This window comes from Xyrauchen texanus, chromosome 2 (assembly GCF_025860055.1).
Source record: "Xyrauchen texanus isolate HMW12.3.18 chromosome 2, RBS_HiC_50CHRs, whole genome shotgun sequence".
Lineage (NCBI taxonomy): Eukaryota > Metazoa > Chordata > Actinopteri > Cypriniformes > Catostomidae > Xyrauchen > Xyrauchen texanus.
In genome coordinates, this window is record NC_068277.1 from 59,349,826 (window position 1) to 59,370,763 (window position 20,938).

General features: G+C 36.6%; 1 protein-coding gene across 1 annotated transcript; it reads right to left on the reverse strand.

Annotated features, from left to right (window-relative positions):
• Positions 1–1,914: 1,914 nt before the first annotated feature.
• On the reverse strand, positions 1,915–20,693 carry LOC127618923 (ventral anterior homeobox 2-like). The gene is made up of 3 exons (XM_052091629.1): positions 20,444–20,693; positions 17,288–17,475; positions 1,915–2,409 (listed from the first exon to the last, which is right to left on the reverse strand). Exons 1-3 carry the CDS (start codon positions 20,691–20,693, stop codon positions 1,915–1,917), a joined length of 933 nt encoding a protein of 310 aa, XP_051947589.1.
• Positions 20,694–20,938: the final 245 nt, after the last annotated feature.

Below are 20,938 nucleotides of genomic sequence, written 5' to 3' on the forward strand. Positions count from 1 at the left end.
CAAAATTGATTAGATCACTTTAGATGACATGGATTGAACCAGTGGAGTCTTATGGATTACTTTTATGCTGCCTTTGTGTGCTTTCTGGGGCTTCAATATTTTGGTCACCGTTCAATTGCATTACTCGGATTTACAGAGCTGAGATATTCTTCTAAAAATCTTCATTTGTATTCTGCAAAAGAAAGAAAGTCTCACATCTGGGATGGCATGAAGGTGTGGAAATTATGAGAGAATGTTAATGTTTTGGTGAACTATCTCTTTAATTAGTTTAACCTGAAATCCCTACAGCTGAACAAGCCTGCGTTTTTCTTTTTGTATTTTCTTTTTTCACCAAGTAGTTGTAGATGGCTGGAACTCTTTAAAATATTTGGCTGTCTTTCAACAAGCAAAAACTGGAATTTGTTTTAAACCAATGTATGCTAGTGTTGACGAAATGTATGCTAGGTTGTTAGCAAAACTGCCTAAGAAAAAAAGTGCATCAGATTAATTGCAGGTTGGAATTCTGACTAACCTAATGGCTTTGTCAAGGACAATGCTAATCACATTCATAACTAATACTGACTCAGGAGGACAAAGGTCATAATTTGGGACAACAAGTTTGTTCTTTAAATTGTATTCATAAATATTGGTTGTGATAAGGTTTTCAAGTAATATTGAAATGGCGGGCATTTTGTATGTAACCCGATAGCCTTGTCTAAATGTTGTGCACATGCAAAACTGTGAGTCTGATGTGAAACAGATCCTATGCACATTTAATCAATAATTAAACATTGCCTAAGATCTGAAAGGATGAAACCATGTGCTTCAAGAACCAAAGAAACAAAGTGGCTGGCATTCTGTCTTGGAAGTCAGCATAATTAGCCCTTTGTGTCAGTTTTATTTGGAAGCAACTCTCTAGTATAAGGCAGCATGATAACCTAGGGCAATATAACATGTTGCTGATCCAATGAGAGTACAGCGTGGGCATGGCTTACACTTTTCAACCAAGAATTTTGAAGGGAAAGTATTTAAAAGGGGTATGTGTTTAACACCAGCTTGGCCTTGAGAATTTTTTTAATGCAAATTATTTTAGCATTATGGAATGTGCTGGTGCTAAAAAGTCGATCTTGACAGGGCCGGACGTAAGGTAGTTACTGAATCTGAAACAGCCAACAGCACTATATGAATAATTAATCAGTGCTCCAGAATGTTCATTTAACTGTTGTTAGTATACCTTCACAAATGTCCACTGTGAAATAAATCAAAAACATATTTGTCAGTGCCTTGTTATAACTGTTTAAGTATAGCATGAAATTCTCTCATTCTTTCATATGGACACACATTGATATCGACAAAAAGCTCCCCCAAAATGACAATTGAAGTCACTTAATTTAGAGCAGCATAAAAACATATCACAAGGATGATCAAACATGACATTATGACTTCACTTTTTTCTTCCTTTTCGTTTTTTGATTTCGTTTTTTAACACCCATTTTGAAACAAACAGAACAATTTTGCCTTTTATAGTTACATTTACAGAGTTTTCCATTATTCACATAGAATAAGCTGGAGGCTTTCCGCACCACACAATTAATTCAAAAATTGAAGAAAACAGTGTAAATGACAAGAACTTGCTAGATTCAGTAATGATTAATTACAAGGCTTCATCCTTTATCTCTCAAACGCTCCTTACCGCACCTCCACAGAAAAGATGGTGTCATACTGACTTCTTTTCAGGAATTTGGTTGTAGGCACTAGCGCAAGAGAGGCCAGCAAGAAGATGATGAATCAGATTCCGAAAACAAAGACATTGAGTTCTAGCACAGCTCTAATCCATCCACACTCTTCCCCTATGACCACTCCTGGCTGATTGCGGCACAGGTGAGACCCCTGAGACAGGTAGACGGAAGCAGGTACAGCAGGAAGGGAACACTTTTAGGAAATTGTCTTCTTTCCACTTAACTCTCCATCCTTCCTTTCTATCCTTGTGTAGGGCTCAAATGCCGAGGATCCACACCCATATCCAGATGGCAGTTCATGATGGGCCCCGCCTAAGAGAGGCATGGTAAAGCAAAGAGGGGGGGGCGGAACCCCCAGGCGTGGCGAGGGCGGAGTGCCTCCTAAAGAAGAGAGTGACAGTCCAAAAGTCCCACCCCCTCCTGTTATGGCCCCAGGAGGTGAGGTGGTGCTACTCACCCCAGGCGAAGAGGACACAGATGGGCTGCTGAGGAGAGAGCCATTGCCTGGGTGTGGGTGAGCCAGCAGCGGGTTATGTGGAGGTGAGGGCACGGACAGAAGATGCCCCTGCTCCAGGAGACGCAGGATGTTGCATGTGGCAAGTGATTCGGAAGTGGACGACAAACGCTTGTCAGTGTCCTTGGTCTGGTCCTTCTTCTGTTTGGTGCGACGGTTTTGGAACCATACTTTCACCTGTGAAACAACAGTGAAAATTGTTAAAGAAACAAAGAGTGAAGGACATGATTTTCTTAAGAAAATGTGAGTGGTGCTTGCTCGTGCAGAATTTGCCACTTAGGTGGTTGCTCAATTCCCAAGTCAAAAGAGCTCATCCCCAAGTCTCTTGTATTCTCGTTCCCAGTTCTGGCACTCCCTATACGCAGATTCCACAAAATTCAACCAAATTCCAAGGTGGGCACCATCATAACCTAGGGGGGCACCAGAAACTCTACTAGATGCCCTTCTTTTGAGATTATTTGTTATTCAAGGACCCAATAGCAGTCGCGTAGCACAGATGATCACCCCCAATTTATCGAATTGCTTGGTGAAAATCTTGGGTGTGATCGCTTATGAAAGTAACACGCTGCTCCTCAACAAGCTGCATTGTTTGTAATATCTTTCATGTTCATTGCACAAACAGTGTAGGACAAGTTTAATAAAATGCAAGTGACTTTGCAAGCACAACTAATTACCTCACAAAGAGTTTGTCTCTTTAACTAGACTGGGTTTGTTATTTCTACAACATGACATATGTCATGCCATGCCAAGGTATTTCCCTTATGAGGCATGTTCCGAAGTGCATTAAACTCAGGTTAAAATGCTGCTGACCTCAGGTTAAAAAGTGCACTGAACTCTGCTTGTCCTTGTTCTACATGTTTAATTGATATAGTGCTGCTTTAATGCATAGGATATTTTGGGGTCAACGATGGGTTGAGATCAAGTTCTGCTCATAAACAGAGAAAATCAAGGCTATGAAAAATGCATCTCATCCTGACCGGGTTTTTACCTGTCACCTGCTGCTATGCCTGACCCTTGGGACCACGAAGGAGGACTGCAACTGAGACAGTGCCATTTACGACTACATACATACGCACAAACACATCAACACATTGTAAGTTCTCAGAAATACACATTCACTCTCATTTTCTCACTTTTAATGTTTAGAGCTCTACAACATGCCGTGACGGAGCTTCCAATCCCACTTAGGGCACTTCCACTAACCACGGCCATCAAGCAAAGCACTTAACACTTGTCTATTCTAGGAGAACCTGTGCCTTGACACTTTTCTCTCTATATAATCGGTGTACGTATGCAGGGAAAAAATGATTTTAGCAGTGAACAGCGACATACCGAACAATAGCCAAAGGGATTGCGTTCATGTCATATGTACGTTATTTGCTTGTAACTGACAGTTTCATGTCAACATGAAAAACATTCAAAACCTAGTTTACAGAGGAGGAAAATGATGTTGGATGGGTCTTGATTTGATCATTTATCCTGTAAAAGTAATGTAGGTGTTCAATACCAGAGCTTGCAGTCAACTGTGAAGGACTGCTCCAGTCTTATATCAACAGCACACATTGGTTGAAACTTAAAAGGGTTAGTTCACCCAAAAATTATAATTCTCTCGTCTTTTACTCACCCTTATCCCATCTCAAACTCGTATGACTTTCTTTCTGCTGCAGAACACAAACTTAGGTCTTTTGATGGAGATATAAAGTGTTTTTTTCATTACAATGTAAGTCAAAGTGGTCCAACACTTTCAAGCTCCAAAAAGAACATAAAGGCAGCAGAAAGGTAATTCATATCCATGATGTGATACAATCGGTTTTGGGTGAGCAATATTCCAAAATGTAAAGTTTCTAGTAGGGCTGTCATTTTAATGCATTATTTAAGTGCGATTAATTATATAAAAAATTATGTGTTGAATTAACAATTAATCCTGTCCCCAGACCATAATAAGGAAGATTCCTGAGCAATTTAATCTTGAAGTACCACCTGTTCTCTCCAGGGGGCAGTAAGCAAATCTCCAGCTGTATAGGCAATGGGCAGTTTATACAGAGAACAAACCAACCCTTCAGCAGACAGCACAACATGAGGACACGTTCTTGTGTTCAAATGCAGATGGAACGCAAATCCAAACGTACTGTAGGGATCTCAAGACGTGTTTTTCTAAGTATTAAACTAAGTTTAGTATCTTAACACAGCGACCTAAACATTTTATGTTTCTATGCTCTAGAATCATCCGTCTGATTCAGGTGTACATTGATGCATCCTTAAACAAGCCCTCATAATAAATCTCAGACTGATTGACAAATTAAATTCCAAAATTGGTTGCTGTGAACTGTAGGCCAATGATTTGCTTATGTTCAATAATATGTAAATAAACAGTACATTGGATTCTAATGTCAATTTTTGTCTTGTCTGATCAATGCCTATAATTTATTTTGTTTATGTTTATGTTGGTTTAAATGCATTTAAACGGTAAATGCGCTAATAGCGATTAAGGAAAACTTTTCAAAAGACAAAACCACTCACAAAAGTAAAACCACTCGCGTTGTTTGGATTACCTTAATACAGCCTTTCTGTCTTTTTTGGATCTGGAAATTATTGGACCCCTATTGACTTTCTCAGAAAGAATTTCATATGAGTTTGAATTGGCAGAAAGGTGAGTAAATGATGAAAGAGTTCTACATTTTTGCTGAACTATTCCTTTAAATGACTTTGGAGACATCTGGGAAAAGTGACGAAGCAAGTTATACAATTTTGATTAAAGGTTTTAAAAACAAATATATTTTCTGTTATAATGTGCACCTAAGAATTGTGCACAGTAAACTGTCTGAAACGATTTTCCTTTGCGGCTGACGTCACCAATCCCTCTTACATTTCAACCCCTGTCACGCACAGTTTCAGTTGCTCACATTGATATAAACATTGACTATGTACTTGGACATGCTAAAAACACATGACCCTGGGGTTAGAAATTTGGACTGTATGTTTGGAGTTGGTGGGCTGGGGTGGTATGACCTCCATAATGTCAAGGGTCGACACACAACATACAAAAAGATCTTGCATTCGCACACACACAGGAAAAATAATTATAGACCATTTTAAACACATTAAGTCCCTAACAGCTGAATAAGACCCTGCCCAGACAACAGTTTTGTAAGCAGTAATAAAGCTGAAGTCTGTAACACTGAGATCATGGACTCTACATGCCCATTAGTGTGAGGATAATGAGATTGTGGAGTGATCCCTTAGCTTACAAAAGCATACTGATGCTACAATCCAAGCAATCCAATCCAATACCAGTATTCTTTGATTATTTTAAAAATATTTTTTGAGTTTACAAAAATGTATTTATACGCTCACCTTGAATCCATTTAAAGCTTTTATTCTTTTGCTTTATCCCTATAATCTGTGTATGCACATTTTTGAGACCATAAAGGCCCCCAGAAAGGGCCAAACCCATACTAATCAGCTTTTCAGGGCCACTAGTGGGCGGAGTTTACTTGGTCTTAACATCACAGAATGGAGCCTGAGAAAAGTTTTACTTTAACAAAAAAAGAAAAAAAAAAAATGAACATAGGGGAGAAGAGGAGACAAAAGCAAATCTCCTCCATAGTACATTTACACTATTGGAATTAAATCCTCTTTAATGAGATAGAGGGTTCAGAGCTAGGGCAGAGATTTCTAAATGCAGGATCTGCATGACATGGATTTGCTCCCTCACCCGCAGCATCCCAATCCACTTCACTCTCTTTCTTCAGCATATTTTGCTAAGCTTTTTCAGAATCTCCACTAGGCACTGGTGTGCACACTTCACAGCGTAGAATGTGTTCCAATAAGCTAATTCATCAAATCAGATATTGGTATCATACTGAAAAAAAAAAACTGTGCTCCTGTATCATTGTTGGGGAACCTACTTTGAAGCTGTAGCTTGCCAATACTCATAAATTAAAATAGTTCAACTAGAGTTTGACCTTTGCCGGGTTAGACGCCACATTTAATGTGGTACAAATGAAAACTAAGCTGTGAAGGATAGAAATACAGACAGATCAATTGGTTATACTGTTGTGTAAGTTAGTGTTGATCGTTCAGGCATCAAAACATAAAAAAATAGGTCTTTGCGAAACATTCCCAGTTGTCAAAAAACACCAGAAAATATGGGTTGTGAAAATTAGACATGACAAAATATTGAACTGACTGTACGTCCTATCCCTCCCAGTCTTGTTTACGTCAAATAAAACATGGTGTCCACTCTCGATACGCTCCATGTTGGTGTCATACAATTTGTTTCAGAAGAATCAATGTCACAAGGCAAAGTTCAATAAATAAGCAGCATTTAAGAACTCATGCTTCCAAGTTGAAGTTGGAAAATACCTCAGCAAAGACTTCTGTAAACATATCCACTGCTTTAAAATTGTCTACGGTGTACCACTACATTACTAAAATACAACTAATGAACTCTAAACTTTAATCTTTTAAAGTGAGTTGGGTAAAAACCTCTTGCGTGATAGATGCTTTCCTCTGATCTTTTTGATACTTTCGTTGACCCCATCCAGGGGCTAAACTGCCCTCAAACTGCCCTGGTTATCCCACACATGTGATAACGCCATGTAGCGTGGAACACAATGTGGCATTCTGGTATTTGGTGACCGCTCTTTGACCTCTTCTTTAGAGGGCTTGAAGGTCATTAATTCTTGTCATTAATTGTTGGTCATTAATTCTTGAAGGTCATGCATCTTTACCAAGGGATTTTTGATTTAGCTGAAGCCTGAGTTGATGTCTTTACAAACTCTCTTGGCGCATCTGCCACAACATATGGTGTGAAGGGAACACATGCATGCTAGAATGTGCAGCATGTATGCATGTTAGGTAATGTGCATGCATTCTGTAAAATACACCGCACCTGTGGGGTAATGAAGTTGGGAAGAATGTGTGATTGAAAAATATTGGTATGTTTTTGTGTGTATATTTATTATGTGGGTATTGTCCATTCCCTCTTAATTATGAGTCATCCAAATTAAATAAACTTGTTTTTCTCCTGCTTATAACCTTCCATCTACCTTATCTTCCTACTCTGTTGCGCCTGTTTACCCTTTTGCCTTCATACACTGAACCTTGGCCCTTGGTTCTAGTTTTGTTGAAACACATGTCCATGCAGGTTCAGCAAAGGGTCAACTCCATCTTACTGAATTGCTGGTAGATATCGCTCTATAATCCTCCTAACAGCAAAAGCAGTTGGACTATTATTAGTTTCCTTCCCCATAGCACTACTGCCTGATTTGGCCTGCGTGCATGTGTGATCTGGCAATTAGGCTTAGTGTGTGGTCAGATACAGATAGATTGTGCACCCTAATGAATTAAAAGGCATCCCTACTGAAGCACAATGCCCCTAGTGGTAAACATCCAATTGCACATGCTAGTAATATCTCATAGAAAAATACATGGCGCTTCTTATTTCTAAAGTCCTTGTTTCCTTTCCTTGCATTCTTCCCTCGAGTCCTAGCATCCTTTCCTCATGTCCTAGTTCTTCCCTCTCAGGATGCGATGAAAGGAAGCAAGGATGAAATGTGAGGATGAGAGAAGGATATACACTCACTAAACACTTTATTAGGAATACCTGTACACCTCCATATTCATGAGATTATCGAATCTGCCAATTGTGTGGCAGCACTGCAATGCATAAAATCATTCAGATATGGTTCAGGAGCTTCAATTAATATTCACATCAACCCGGGGCCTGGGTAGCTCAGCAAGTAAAGACACCAACTACCACCCCTGGAGTTCACGAGTTCGAATCCTAGGGTGTGCTGAGTGACTCCAACCAGGTCTCCTAAGCAACCAAATTGGCCCGGTTGCTAGGGAGTGTAGAGTCACATGGGGTAACCTCTTCGGTGGGGCACGTGGTGAATAGCGCATGCGGCTCCACACATACAATATGTCTCCAATGTAATGCACTCAACAAGCCACGTGATAAGATGCAAGGGTTGACGGTCTCAGACGTAGAGGCAATTGAGATTCTTCCTCCACCTCCCAGATTGAGGTAAATCACTACGCCACCACGAGGACTTGATTGTTGGTACCAGACAGGCTGGTTTGAGTATTTCTGTAACTGCCGATCATCTCTAGAGTTTACTCAGAATGGTGCCAAAAAAAGTGTGTGGCTGTTCTGTGGATGGAAACAACTTGTTGATGAGAGAGGTCAACGAAGAATGGCTAGGGATGCATTTTCAAAAGTATTGTAAACCTAAGTAGTTCACAGAAACCTTTGGCGCCAATGGTAAAAAACAAGTATAATCTCTTAGAAAAAGAATAGTTCCTCTCCTCAACGAGCTGCATGATTTCTGATATCATCTGCCCTTTGTGTCAAAAGTGAAACGCTGTATAAGATAAGCTACTGTGCAATTTGATCACGATCAAGCAAGCTTGTTAATGTAGTTGGTTATGTAATGCAAACATTAAAATGTATCATCTTTTAAAGGCCAAAGTATACACACATTATGCGCGTATGACTGGAAATATTTGCACTATATTGGGTCCACAAGGTGGCAACACTCACAGTTGAGCTATCGCTGTCATGAAGAAGTGGTAGAATAAGATGTAATTGCATGCAGTAGCCTGCATGTGCCAACTGCCTGTGTACGCGTGTACAGTCAAATGAATTATACTTTGAAAGGCTAGCATTCAACTGTACGCAGATGCTAAGTGTATACGTTAAAAACATAGTAGTAAAAGACTTTAGACATCTTAAGATAGCATTGTGTGAGGAACAGAGCGAAAAACTAATTTGTGCTTGGCATTGTCAAGAAGAAATTCTTATTTTAGGTTTATCTACCCAGTGTCACAACCACACATGTAGACTAGCACTGTGTAATGGATTTACTTATTACTTCCCTGCTGAAAAGACTAGCTAAAACCAGTGTGAATTTTCTGGCTGGACTGTGCTGATTAATACTCATTTGTGCTTGTTTGGTGGTGGTCTAACTACTAGTTTATCAAAGATGTCTTGCTGGTTTAGACAGTAAAGAAGCTTGGTGGGGACACTAGCACACCAGTGTCCAAAACACAACCAGCTAAGTGGCATATTAGGCATTCAGATTGTCTGAACTCTCCATTTCAAAACTCTGTGGTCTTTCTTTCTTTGTTTCCATCTTCTAGACCACATTGCATCACTTCTCGCTCCAGACATTACGTTAGTTTACATGCTGTCTGGCTGCAGTGGAGAACAATGCACAACAAACACATTTGGGTTGGTCACAAGCTCAGTGGGAGACATAGAGCAGAATATGAAAATCACAGATTACAAAGTGTTTTTCCTTAATGTCTGCCAAAAATCTGAATTAAAAATATGAAGTTGTTTACAATGTAGTACTGAAAGGGGTCACCAGTTCCCACCAACCTTTTACAGTTTCCCTTGAATGGGAATTAAAATGTTAGTCAGCTAAGTCTTTCTCTTTTTAAGACTCATGTCAGCTGACAGAGACAGGAAGAGTAGAGACAAGTCAGCAGAGATGCATTTGTCTCTGTGAAAAGCTGATGTTATCTGATCTATCCATCTATCTCATAAGCCAGCTGTCAGGCTAGTCAGTCAAAACCACTGTTTCTACACTTTTATATCCTGTGAAATCTCCAAATATTTTTACTGTATTAAAAGTAATGATGGTCTTTCCTTCTAAAGCTCTCACAGGGCCATTTGCCTCAGTCTTTCCCTGTTTGTTTCTGGCTTACCTGATCTCTCAGCCATTAAATCCATGACTTTTTCATGGATGAACTGAATGCAACAATAAAAGGGTACAAAGTGTTAAGGAAGTCCAGGGGTCTCAGGAATAAAGACCACACATACACAGCAGACCCAACAACAGTTACATTGAAAAGCATATACTTTTGACACTGAATCTGTTCAATTCATTCACACTGACATTCAGTTCACAAAACAAATATCATCTGTACATTCTAATGTAAGATGTTTTTATCAAATACAAATGGTGACCACAGTCAAGGTTAATTCTCCTTGGTAACAAAAATAAACAGTCCCTCTCCATGAGTGAAGAGAAAATAAAAAATGAATGTTGACACGTTTTGCTGATTGATATTGTTGATTTTTGCCAAACAACGTATTCCCAGTTTAAAGTGTTTTTTCACACATGTTTTTGTCTCACAATTGATATCTTTCACAATTGATAAGCTTTTGTACAAAGCTTCAAGAAATATTTAAAGTTTTATTGAATGAGATATTGAGAAATTGAATGTCTTAAATTTTTACATTTTAATTAATTATTACTTTATCATTTCCAAGTATCCAGAAATCCCAGTTATTGAACTACAGTAATTACATTTCATTAGCCTGTATATAGATCTCTATTAATGACCTACTTATATTATTGTTGAGAATGTAAGCGCAGCGTAGTTCTAGCGGGAAAACCAGCAGCTGTACGTCATCGCATCATCAGCTGGGTAATTTCTAGCCAATCACATGTAAGCTATTGCTTTATAAGTCTGCTCACAATCTATCACATTGCTGTTTCAGTGTGCTAACATGGCAACCTCCACCACCCCACCACCACCAGTTGAGTCTCGTCCTTCACTGGTGGTATTAACATTTTAATGTTATTGGAATGAGGCCAACCAAAACATTTCTGTAAGCCCTAACCAGCACGGCTTATTCAAGATAAACAGGAACACAGAAGGCTCAAACAACTGAAAATCCAACTCTCTAAAACAAAAACAAAAAAAAAAGAGTAAAATTGTGTTTTCTTGTTCTTGAAGTCCTTGTGTGTAAAGTGTGCCTGTACATACTCTGTGGCAACATGCTGCTGGTTAAAAAGACTGCACTCACAGACTCATTATAGACTTTCAGGATTGCCATTTTAATTCTGTTAAAGATGCCATTTAACACAGAGAGGACCAGCGAACTCAAAGCAGATAGACTTCATATTTACCAGCTTTGTTTGTTTATCTACCTTATAATGGTGGCTAGACTCCAAAGAATACATTCTTTCAAACATATTTGCAGTCTGAAACATGCTGTGTAAATGCTTTTGAACCTTATTAAACATAATCAGACTCTCCTGATGTTTTTCAATGGGCCCTTGTTAAATCGTGCCCTTGCTCTGCTTATGGATGTTAAGGTCACTTAGAGAGATATGCTAAAGTGAACCGTCAGTCACTCCGCTAATAAAAAAGCTCGCACTTTAATAAACACAAAGAAACAAAGTGTTCTGAGAGTTGCATAAATTCTGTTTATTTCCAAATCTGGGTGGCAGTAGCTTAAGCCATGTCGTTCTTTTGATTTCTTTTTATATGAGTCTCGATTTTATCTGTTTTATTAAGTGATCCCAAGCCATTTAAGCAAAACTGAACTGGGGTTAACAGGGTAACCAAAGCCCTGAATAAAGAGTGAATTAACAGCAGCATCTTGAATGGGTAAATATCTAAGACACTGGATCAGATCAGTTATCAATGAGTTTATGGTGTCTGACTGCCACGTGTGGTTTGGGTTCCCCACTGTCTTATGCTGGAGCGGGGAGCCACCTGCTGGGGATGGGGTCTGGGGAAAAGTCTACATTTTGATGTAAACCTCAGTTATGATGTTCAAAACGTGTATAGTTCGTCAATTATTGCTCTGATATGTTAAATGGACAGTATATAACTGATCCATCAGTGTTTGTATCTATCTGTCTGTCTGTCTATCTATCTATCTGTCTGTCTATTTATCTGTCTGTCTGACTGTCTGTCTGTCTATCTATCATCTGTCTGTCTGTCTGCCTTTATATCTTTCATCTATCTGTCTGTCTGTATATCATCTATATGTCTGTCTATCTGTCTGTTTGTCTGTATATCATCTATATGTCTGTCTATCTGTCTGTTTGTCTGTCTATCTATTTATATGTCTATCTGTCTATCTGTCTGTATGTCTGTCTGTCTATATGTCTGTCTGTCTATCTATCTATTTATCTGTCTGTTTGTCTGTCTATCTATCTATTTATCTGTCTGTCTGTCTATCTATCATTTATCTGTCTGTATGTCTGTCTGTCTATCATCTATATGTCTGTCTGTCTGTCTGTCTATCATCTATATGTCTGTCTGTCTGTCTGTCTGTCTGTCTAGCTATCTATTTATTTATTTATCTGTCTGTCTGTCTGTCTGTCTATCTATCTATCTGTCTGTCTGTCTATCTATTTATCTGTCATTTATTTGTCTGTCTGTCTGTCTATCTGTCTATTTATTTATCATTTATCTGTCTTTCTATATGTCTGTCTGTCTGCATGTCTGTCTATCTTTCTATCTATTTATCTAGAATGTATCTGTCTGTCTGCATGCCTGTCTATCTGTCTGTCTACCTGTCTGTTTGTCTGTGTATCTATCTATCTATATGTATGTCTGTCTGTTTATCTATCTATCTATCTGTCTATCTATCTATCTGTATGTCTGTCTGTCTATAGATCTATCATTTATATGTCTGTCTGTCTGTCTGTCTATCATCTATATGTCTGTCTGTCTGTCTGTTTGTCTATCTATCTGTCTGTCTGTCTATATGTCTGTCTGTCTATCTATCTATCTATCTATCTATCTATCTATCTATCTATCTATCTATCTATCTATCTATTTATCTGTCATTTATTTGTCTGTCTGTCTATCTGTCTATTTATTTATCATTTATCTGTCTATATGTCTGTCTGTCTGCATGTCTGTCTATCTATCTATCTATCTATCATTTATCTTTCTGTCTGTCTGCATGCCTGTCTGTCTGTCTGTCTATCTATCTATCATCTGTCTGTCTGTCTGTTTGTCTGTCTATCTATTTATCTATCTATCTGTCTGTCTGTCTGTCTGTCTGTCTGTCTGTCTGTCTGTCTGACTGATATCATGACATTACATTGAGAAAAAAAGTCTGCATCGTGTAATATGTTATTACTTAATTTATAGGCTGTATACTTGCAGTTTGCATAATAGCATATGCAGATGTCACATTTTTTTCTTAACATTTTTATTTTCATGGACACCATTTAAATGGCAAAATAATTGGCGATTTACCAGTGTGGCATGAATGTCCGCTCTTAAAACAATCAAATCCATATTCCGCATCATGATAAAACTCACCAGGTTTTCTTAATGGATAGGCCTAATGGAAATGTCACGACGAGAGTTTGTGTATCTGTGTGTATTCAAAGTTGTTCGGGTTTCTACGGACAGCTGTGTTATAATAAGTACATCAATGGCCAAAACACACAATAAATAAATAAATGACACTTTAATGTAGGCTTCGAGCTCTATACATGTGGTTAAAATATGCCTATTGGATGTTTTATTCACTCAAGAGCCACAATTTACCATTTTAGAAAGATTTGACGTTTCTAAGTTCCTTTTTGAAAAGTAAATGCGGACATTTCTCGTTATTCCTCTACGTCATTTTTAATTTAAGAAACACACGATGTCTTACATTTATTGCTATTTTATTTCCAATCAAATGTCTACATTTAAAATCTACACAGATAAAAATTTCGTTTTCGTCCAATGATTTCTCTTACACTGAATGAGCTACTTCTTTCTTGTTTCACCAGCACTGGATTTGCCTAATGAAAAATAAATTCATTTTATTCTACGTATCTTGAATACGGCTCTGCATGTGTTTTAATCTATTGCATTTTGCTTTTTTATTTTAATCAAAATTGACAGAAGTTGCTGAACTGGGAATTGCAACATCAATTAATGTAAATGAGTATTAGCACTTACAATCTCTGCTTAATAGGCCTATGCAGATTTTAAAAAGGCATTTCATTAAAACGAAAATGGAAACGTTTTTGTTCTGTTCAAGAACACGATTTATTGCTAAATATCCAAGGCAATTCATTTTAGACTACCACTTTTGTAACATTCTTGGTTTAGCATTTTACAGAAATACTTTTAGAGAAACGAAATATTAACTTTATATGTATATTATACTTTTATACTTATAATTATACTTATAATTTATTTTATACTTTTGCTTTCTTTATTTGAAATCATTTGAAATTGAAAAATTAAACCATAAAGAGAGAGAGAGAGAGAGAGAGAGAGAGAGAGAGAGAGAGAGAGAGAGAGAGAGTTTGCTGTAGGATGCCCAGTTTTTGTCTGTATCAAGTGTATATAGTATTATTAAATCAGTTCAGATTTTAAAAGTTGTGTAAAGATTTTTCAAAGTTTGAGAAATGTCCCAGACAGTAATGTGAGATAAATCTGTTTGAAATAGCTTACATATATCTGAATATTATTAACGTCAAACCATCTAAAGAAATCGGCTACAATCATTTTATTTATCCTATATGTGATTTTGTAAGTAGACAGACTATAAAGCTGACTGTAAAAGTTCTTGATTGATTTGTACATTTTTACATTTTGTGGCGCAAACTCATCGAAAAGCTCCCAAAAACGAGTTTTGTATGGGGAAAAAAAAGAGAAATAAATTCCCTTTAACCAATATCATTGAGTCTCTGGAACATTTCCACAGTTAGGATATTAGCTTATCCGCTTATCTGTTCAACAAATCATCGATAATTGCATGTTTTATTTGGAAAAAATATTGTCGCTTTGATAGTCATAGATATTCAAACAAGAGCAGTCGATATCATACGAATTAGTCCATTTAGAAAAGTCGTACGAATCCTGACGATTTCGCTGAGAGTGTTTTGAAAAATTCCTATAGGCCTAGATATTTCAAGCGGCAATAACTGATTTTGAAAAAGCGCCCCTGGTGTCATATAATATTTCTCACCAAGTTGCCTCCAACAAAACTTCACAAACGAATATATTTTAGACTGATATCAAAATCTTGACATTTCTGATCTGTGACAAGGCGACAATTTTCATCTATATGCTTCTAGGATTCAAATTATATTCAATTGAATTTTGCATTTGATTTATTAATTATTTTATTTGAATAAAGTAACTATTTACCACGTTTTTTATTGGCTTAGTGTAAAACGTCCTATGTATAAACACGACTATGCCTATAGTTGAATGACTTGGTCAGGATGTGAAGATAGTAAGTAGCCTGCCCACCACAATTAAATAATTATGAACATATTATTTGGACCACAAACGAGGCTAAAAAAATGTTAGAAACCCTGAAGCATATAACTTGTGAAATGGCTCTATTACATTTTCCAAATAAACCCTTGCAGGTGACAGCACCATTTGAATCATGTCCTTTATTTGAAGATACAGTTATGGTATTGTACAGCCTTTTAAATGTGCTTCATAATGTCTTATCCAGTTCATTTTATCTGAGGAAAGTTGTTATTGTTTTACTTACAATTACTTGGATGATAACACAATTTGGCTAAACAAAAAAAAAATCCATATTTGTAGTATTTCAGATTGATAACGTAATTGATACTGAAATCAAACTTTTAAAATACACTGAGAGAAGAAATGGTTAACTGTGACGACGCAGTTCATAGGGCATGCATGATGATAAACGGGCACCCCAGTTTTTTTTTTCCCCCGTTTTTTTCTTCACGTCTGGACAAAGAGAAACCCCGCCCACTAACGCCCACTGTGCGAATACTAATTATAAGCATTGTGCCCATAACAAAGCAGGCTGACATGTAGCATTTGCAGACAGGTGATTGGTGACTCTCATGCACGATCTGACGTCTATATGCTCGTTATATTTTTCCAACTTTGGTGCGCTAACTTGACTTGGCGAAATCTGTTGCTTTTATTATAACGAACCAAAAATATCATCTATTTTATTTATTTATTTTCACCCCCGTTTGAAATCGATGAATTCCGAAAAAAATGTTTTTGAATAAAACGTAGTTTTGTCGGGAAATTAAAATCCGATTTATTTATTTCCAGTATGCCACAAACCTTTTTAAATATCCATCTTATTTTTTTCCTCGGGCCTTGAGCTCTTTATGTTTTATCAGCCTCTCTATTTACCTGAATGCTAGTTAATAATTTAACTGTAATCAAATCTGTTATAACGACAGTCGTTCAATAGTAGCCTACACACAAGCATTTTGCCATATTGTAGCCTACTTGGAATGTAGCCTATTATCATTAAGGATATAGAAGTAAAAAAGTCTAGTATAGGAGTTGCATGGAAAGGATACTAATATGTACATTACTAAATATGTATGCGATACACTGTTAAATACATGTACAATATTAAGAGTCATTTGAAGATCTGGACAGCATCCAAAAGAAATGTTGAGCTATTATGGACTTCTGGTCCAGTATAAAGTTGATTTTAATATTGCTTTTTCCAGTATACTGATACAGATACATTGATCTTCAAATTAGGTCAGTAATGTGTGCAGAGGATGAATCAGTCCCATAACATCCACTTTAGTGCATGAGGGCGATACGTCACGACTCAATGTTGCACGTAAGATCAAAGAAAATGCTTGATGAATAGTTAATATTGTACATTTATGACCTGATGTCTTTAAGAAATTATATGAATAAGAATACTTTAGAATTTACGGAGACGCATTAAACTTGACACTGGCATTGTTGCAGGAAAATATATGTAAATCTCAAAAATGGCCATGTTAATGAATAATGTGTTAATTATAGGCTTACTACTCATATATTATATTCTTATTATTATATTAATAATAATATTAATACAAATAAAACATTATTACTGATATTAATCACTAATAATAATAATAATAATAATAATGCATTATTATTACTATTATTATTATTATTACTGTTATTAATGACTAACAACAATAATAATAATAATAATAATGCATTATTATTATTATTATTAATATTATTATTATTACTGTTATTAATGACTAACAACAATAATAATAATAATAATAATAACAATACAATTATATTATTACTGATATTAATCACTAATAATAATAATAACAATAAACTATTAGGCCTATTATTACTGTTATTAATCACTAACAACAATAACAATAATAGCAATAATAATAACAATGTTGTATTTAATCTAAAGAAGTAGCCTTTTCTTGTAATAAGATTTAAAAAGCAGTACCTAATTCAGTATCGAAGCACAATAACATAACAAAAAAAAAAAAGCTTTTATTTTAAGTCGTACCTGAGTTTCTGAAAGATTCAGCAGTCTGGCAAGCTCCGTGCGTTCGCGACCGACCACGTACTGACATCGCTGGAACTCGAGCTCCAACCGGTAGAGCTGCTCCGCCGTGAAGGAGGTCCGCGTGCGTTTCGGCCGGTCTAGGTCGAGGCCTTTTGGCAGTACAATCTCCCGAATAGTGCCCTTGGCGTCTGTTTAGGAAATATATACAATACATTAGGATACCGTTGGTGGGCATTTTTAAAGTCATTATTATTTTATAGTCACATTGCAAAAACGCTGTGGTAATTTTGATATATTCAGTCAGTTATCTTCTAAGAATTAAAAAAAAATTACCATTATATAAAATCCAAAATACTGTAAATCTGCTCTAAATGGTGATGAGTTCTATACTGGGGTGTGAAGAGGTGCTCAGCAGTTTGAATGTTTTAAAACTTCATTGCTGCAGTGAGTAATGTAGAAGTTTGAGTTGGTCTATTTGTTGGATGAAACCATGAAAAGGTACTACAACATCTACATTCAAGTTCCAAGCAGTCCAAAGCAACTGAACAAGCAAATAAGCTACATTTTTGTTAGCAATCACATCATGAAAATCATTTTTTCTTTCTCATCATGAAACAAGTGATATAATATTTTATTCATATCACCACTGACATACATGATAAAAAATCTAGTACTTAAGTCTTGTTGAAAATACTGCATCAAGGGACAGTATGTGTGGAAAATATTGGGAATATCCATATGTTCCAAAATGCCATTTCATCCGCCAGTTAATGTCTTGGATAGTACATTTGGGAAGATCATTGAGCAAAAAGCTAAAATGTTACAAGTTTCAAGTACATTTATCATTATATGAGAAAATGTCTAAATGATTGCATCTCACAACATCATTTCTACATTTAAAGTTGTTGTTTTGAGCTCAGCTGCCATATTGAGGAAACGATGAAAATGTTTCTTCCGGTATATTTAGTGTTAAAGAACTGCTATTTATGAACTATTTCCAGCTATTGTTCCAGGTTGGCCAATTTCATATATCAAACACATATTTCAATCACTTTTGAACTCATATGAGATTCTGGCTTGTGTATTCAAATCAACTGAATTTCTTCCAATCAATGTACACTGTTATTTTGATTTAGAGAATCTTTCAATTCTGTTTTCAGTTTGATTGATGAATCACCTCACCAGATTTGAGAAAACACTATTATTTACAGAAACCCATCCACAGTTTCTTCTTGCACCAAACACCTTCCATGCAGCAGGGTCAAAATTGTAGGCCTACATTTAGGAATAAAGATGCTTTAAGAAAGAAAAAAAAGTCATATTTGAGAAGTTGTATTGTCCAAAAAAAAATATCTAAATCTTAATTATTTGCTGACAGTTTCACAACTTCTAAACAGTAACCGTTACATGATATTAAACGTTGATGGTGATATTATACATATGAATTTAGATTGAAAATAATTGGCTATATTTTTCTAATATTATGTGGTGAAGTATTCATATTTTGAATGACGTTCTGGAGATCATAGCTCCGCCTATGTGGATGTCTGCCTGGCAAACCCAGCCCAGTATCATATATGATATAAATATGATATGATATATATGATATGATATGATTATCACTCTTGGATGACCTGCAGTATGACAATAACCTTAATTGTATTTGTAGATATAAAGCACTAAAATGCTTATTGCTCTTTCCTTGTAGTTTAAAATCGACCAGAGCCTGTCGGCCCATAATACAGACTTGTTGACCTTTCGGTGACCCGGGGTTCTCATGAGGGAACCGACGCATTCAATCATCAGATTTAAAAACAAATAGTGACACCGGGGATTGTGAGCTTAGCTCTGCCGAGCCACTCAGCCAAAACCACTCAGATCCCCTACTCCCCGTCTACTCAGACCGATCAGACCCGATTCGTCCAATCATTGCCATTATTGCAGTGCTAATGCACTCTAGTTTGTGGGTGCGTAAAAATGCGTAAAATATCTGCAAATCAGCAGTTCACGGTTCATGATTAGAGTTTTAAGGTATGCATGCTGGAATAATAACAATAATAAAAAGGTCTTGTCCTTTAAAAACATGTATTTGTTTTCCTCACCTGAGATTAGCAGATATAGATAAATACAACAGTCAATACAATAGGTCAGTTGAAAATGTACAACTGCATTGAATGACATGATAAGCAATGTTTAAAATATGAACAATAATTTGGCTCAAGATTGTAATGGTCGTTATAGCTACAATTCAGATCATTTTTTGTGCAAGTGTACATCTTACATATTCATTTATATACAGTCCAACATACCGAATAAGGGCATCAGTGAATTTAGCTTTTACTTTCAAGATTTAGGCTACATCAAAACACGCTGCCCGTCCATTTGAACGTATACAAAAAAAAAAAAGAAGAAGGAAAAATTACATTAAAAAGATAATTACAAATAAATAAGCAATCAAGCATGATCACAGATTTATTGCTATTTCTTACTTCTTGGTAAGATAACAATTATTCTGAAGTTTTAAATGCGTTTAGAAATGTACTCAAATATAGATACATATTCATATTTACAGAACCAATATCATAGAGGCGTCATGTCAGTATTTTTAAGCATCTATATGTTTAGATCTCACACACTGACATCCAAGGAAACAGAAATGAACACAACGAATACATTTAAATATAAACCCAATCTGAGCTCATCAAAAGCCAGTAGTTTATGACTTAATACCTTTCATATTTCTCAAGAGACATTCATTAATCGCGCATTCGATTGCAGTTTGCAGTATTTATTTTAAATAAACCTAAACATCCCAACATGAACTTGAACTATGTTCAATTCTTCGATGTTCTTTGTCAGTGTTGTAATAAATAAAATATTGTAGGCCTATAACATATCGAATAATACATGTGTTTGATTGTTGTCACGACAAGAACATTATACACCAGGACTTAAAGAGAAATTCTGATTCTAAAAATATGTAAAAAACAAAATATATATCTTTTTTTTTTTTTTTCAATTATAGAAAAAGAAGGTGTCTGTTTGAGACAGCAGACACATGTTTTTTTATTTTCCCCCCGAAGTACTGGCTATTTTAAGACAAATGTGAAGTAAATGAACAGTTAGTTTAAACAGATTTAGTCTTCGATCACTCACCTCTGACCAGAATTCTTCGACAGTAGTCCGGATCCACTCCTAAAAGTTTATCGTGCCCATCCTCGCTGGATGAAGTCGGTGTGCATGCCGATGTCCCCGGTGTGTCGGTGGAGCTCTGCTCGGGTGACCGGTTTCCCACCTCAGTTCGGCTTCTGAAGTCTCTGACTCTGCCACGGCACAACGAATTGGAAACACAATGGTTTCGATCCTCGGCGATTCCATCGCCCATACTCGTGGCTTGATCGAACATCGAATAATTCAAGATTTCTTTGTTCACTTAGTTTTTGTAGGCCTATAGCTATTCTCGAGGTTTAAGAAATAGTCTGTCGCCCCTGTTTTCTGTTTCCTTTCCTTAAATGGGAAGACTATTTCCAAAACACCATAAAACAATTGGAATCCAATGTCACAGAGTCCAGCGACCGAACCGAGTTCCAGCCCAATTATTTTAGCATGTTCCGGGATCCGACGTTTATGCAGGTGGAGATCTATAGAGAA

What these genes read in the sequence shown, in the direction of transcription:
- LOC127618923 (XM_052091629.1), bottom strand. Translation starts at nt 20,693, where the DNA reads ATGTTCGATCAAGCCACGAGTATGGGCGATGGAATCGCCGAGGATCGA. An exon ending in TCGAAGAATTCTGGTCAGAG is followed by an intron (nt 17,476 to 20,443) that starts GTGAGTGATCGA and finishes TTTCCTAAACAG; the next exon opens with ACGCCAAGGGCACTATTCGG. An exon ending in TGAATCTTTCAGAAACTCAG is followed by an intron (nt 2,410 to 17,287) that starts GTACGACTTAAA and finishes GTTGTTTCACAG; the next exon opens with GTGAAAGTATGGTTCCAAAA.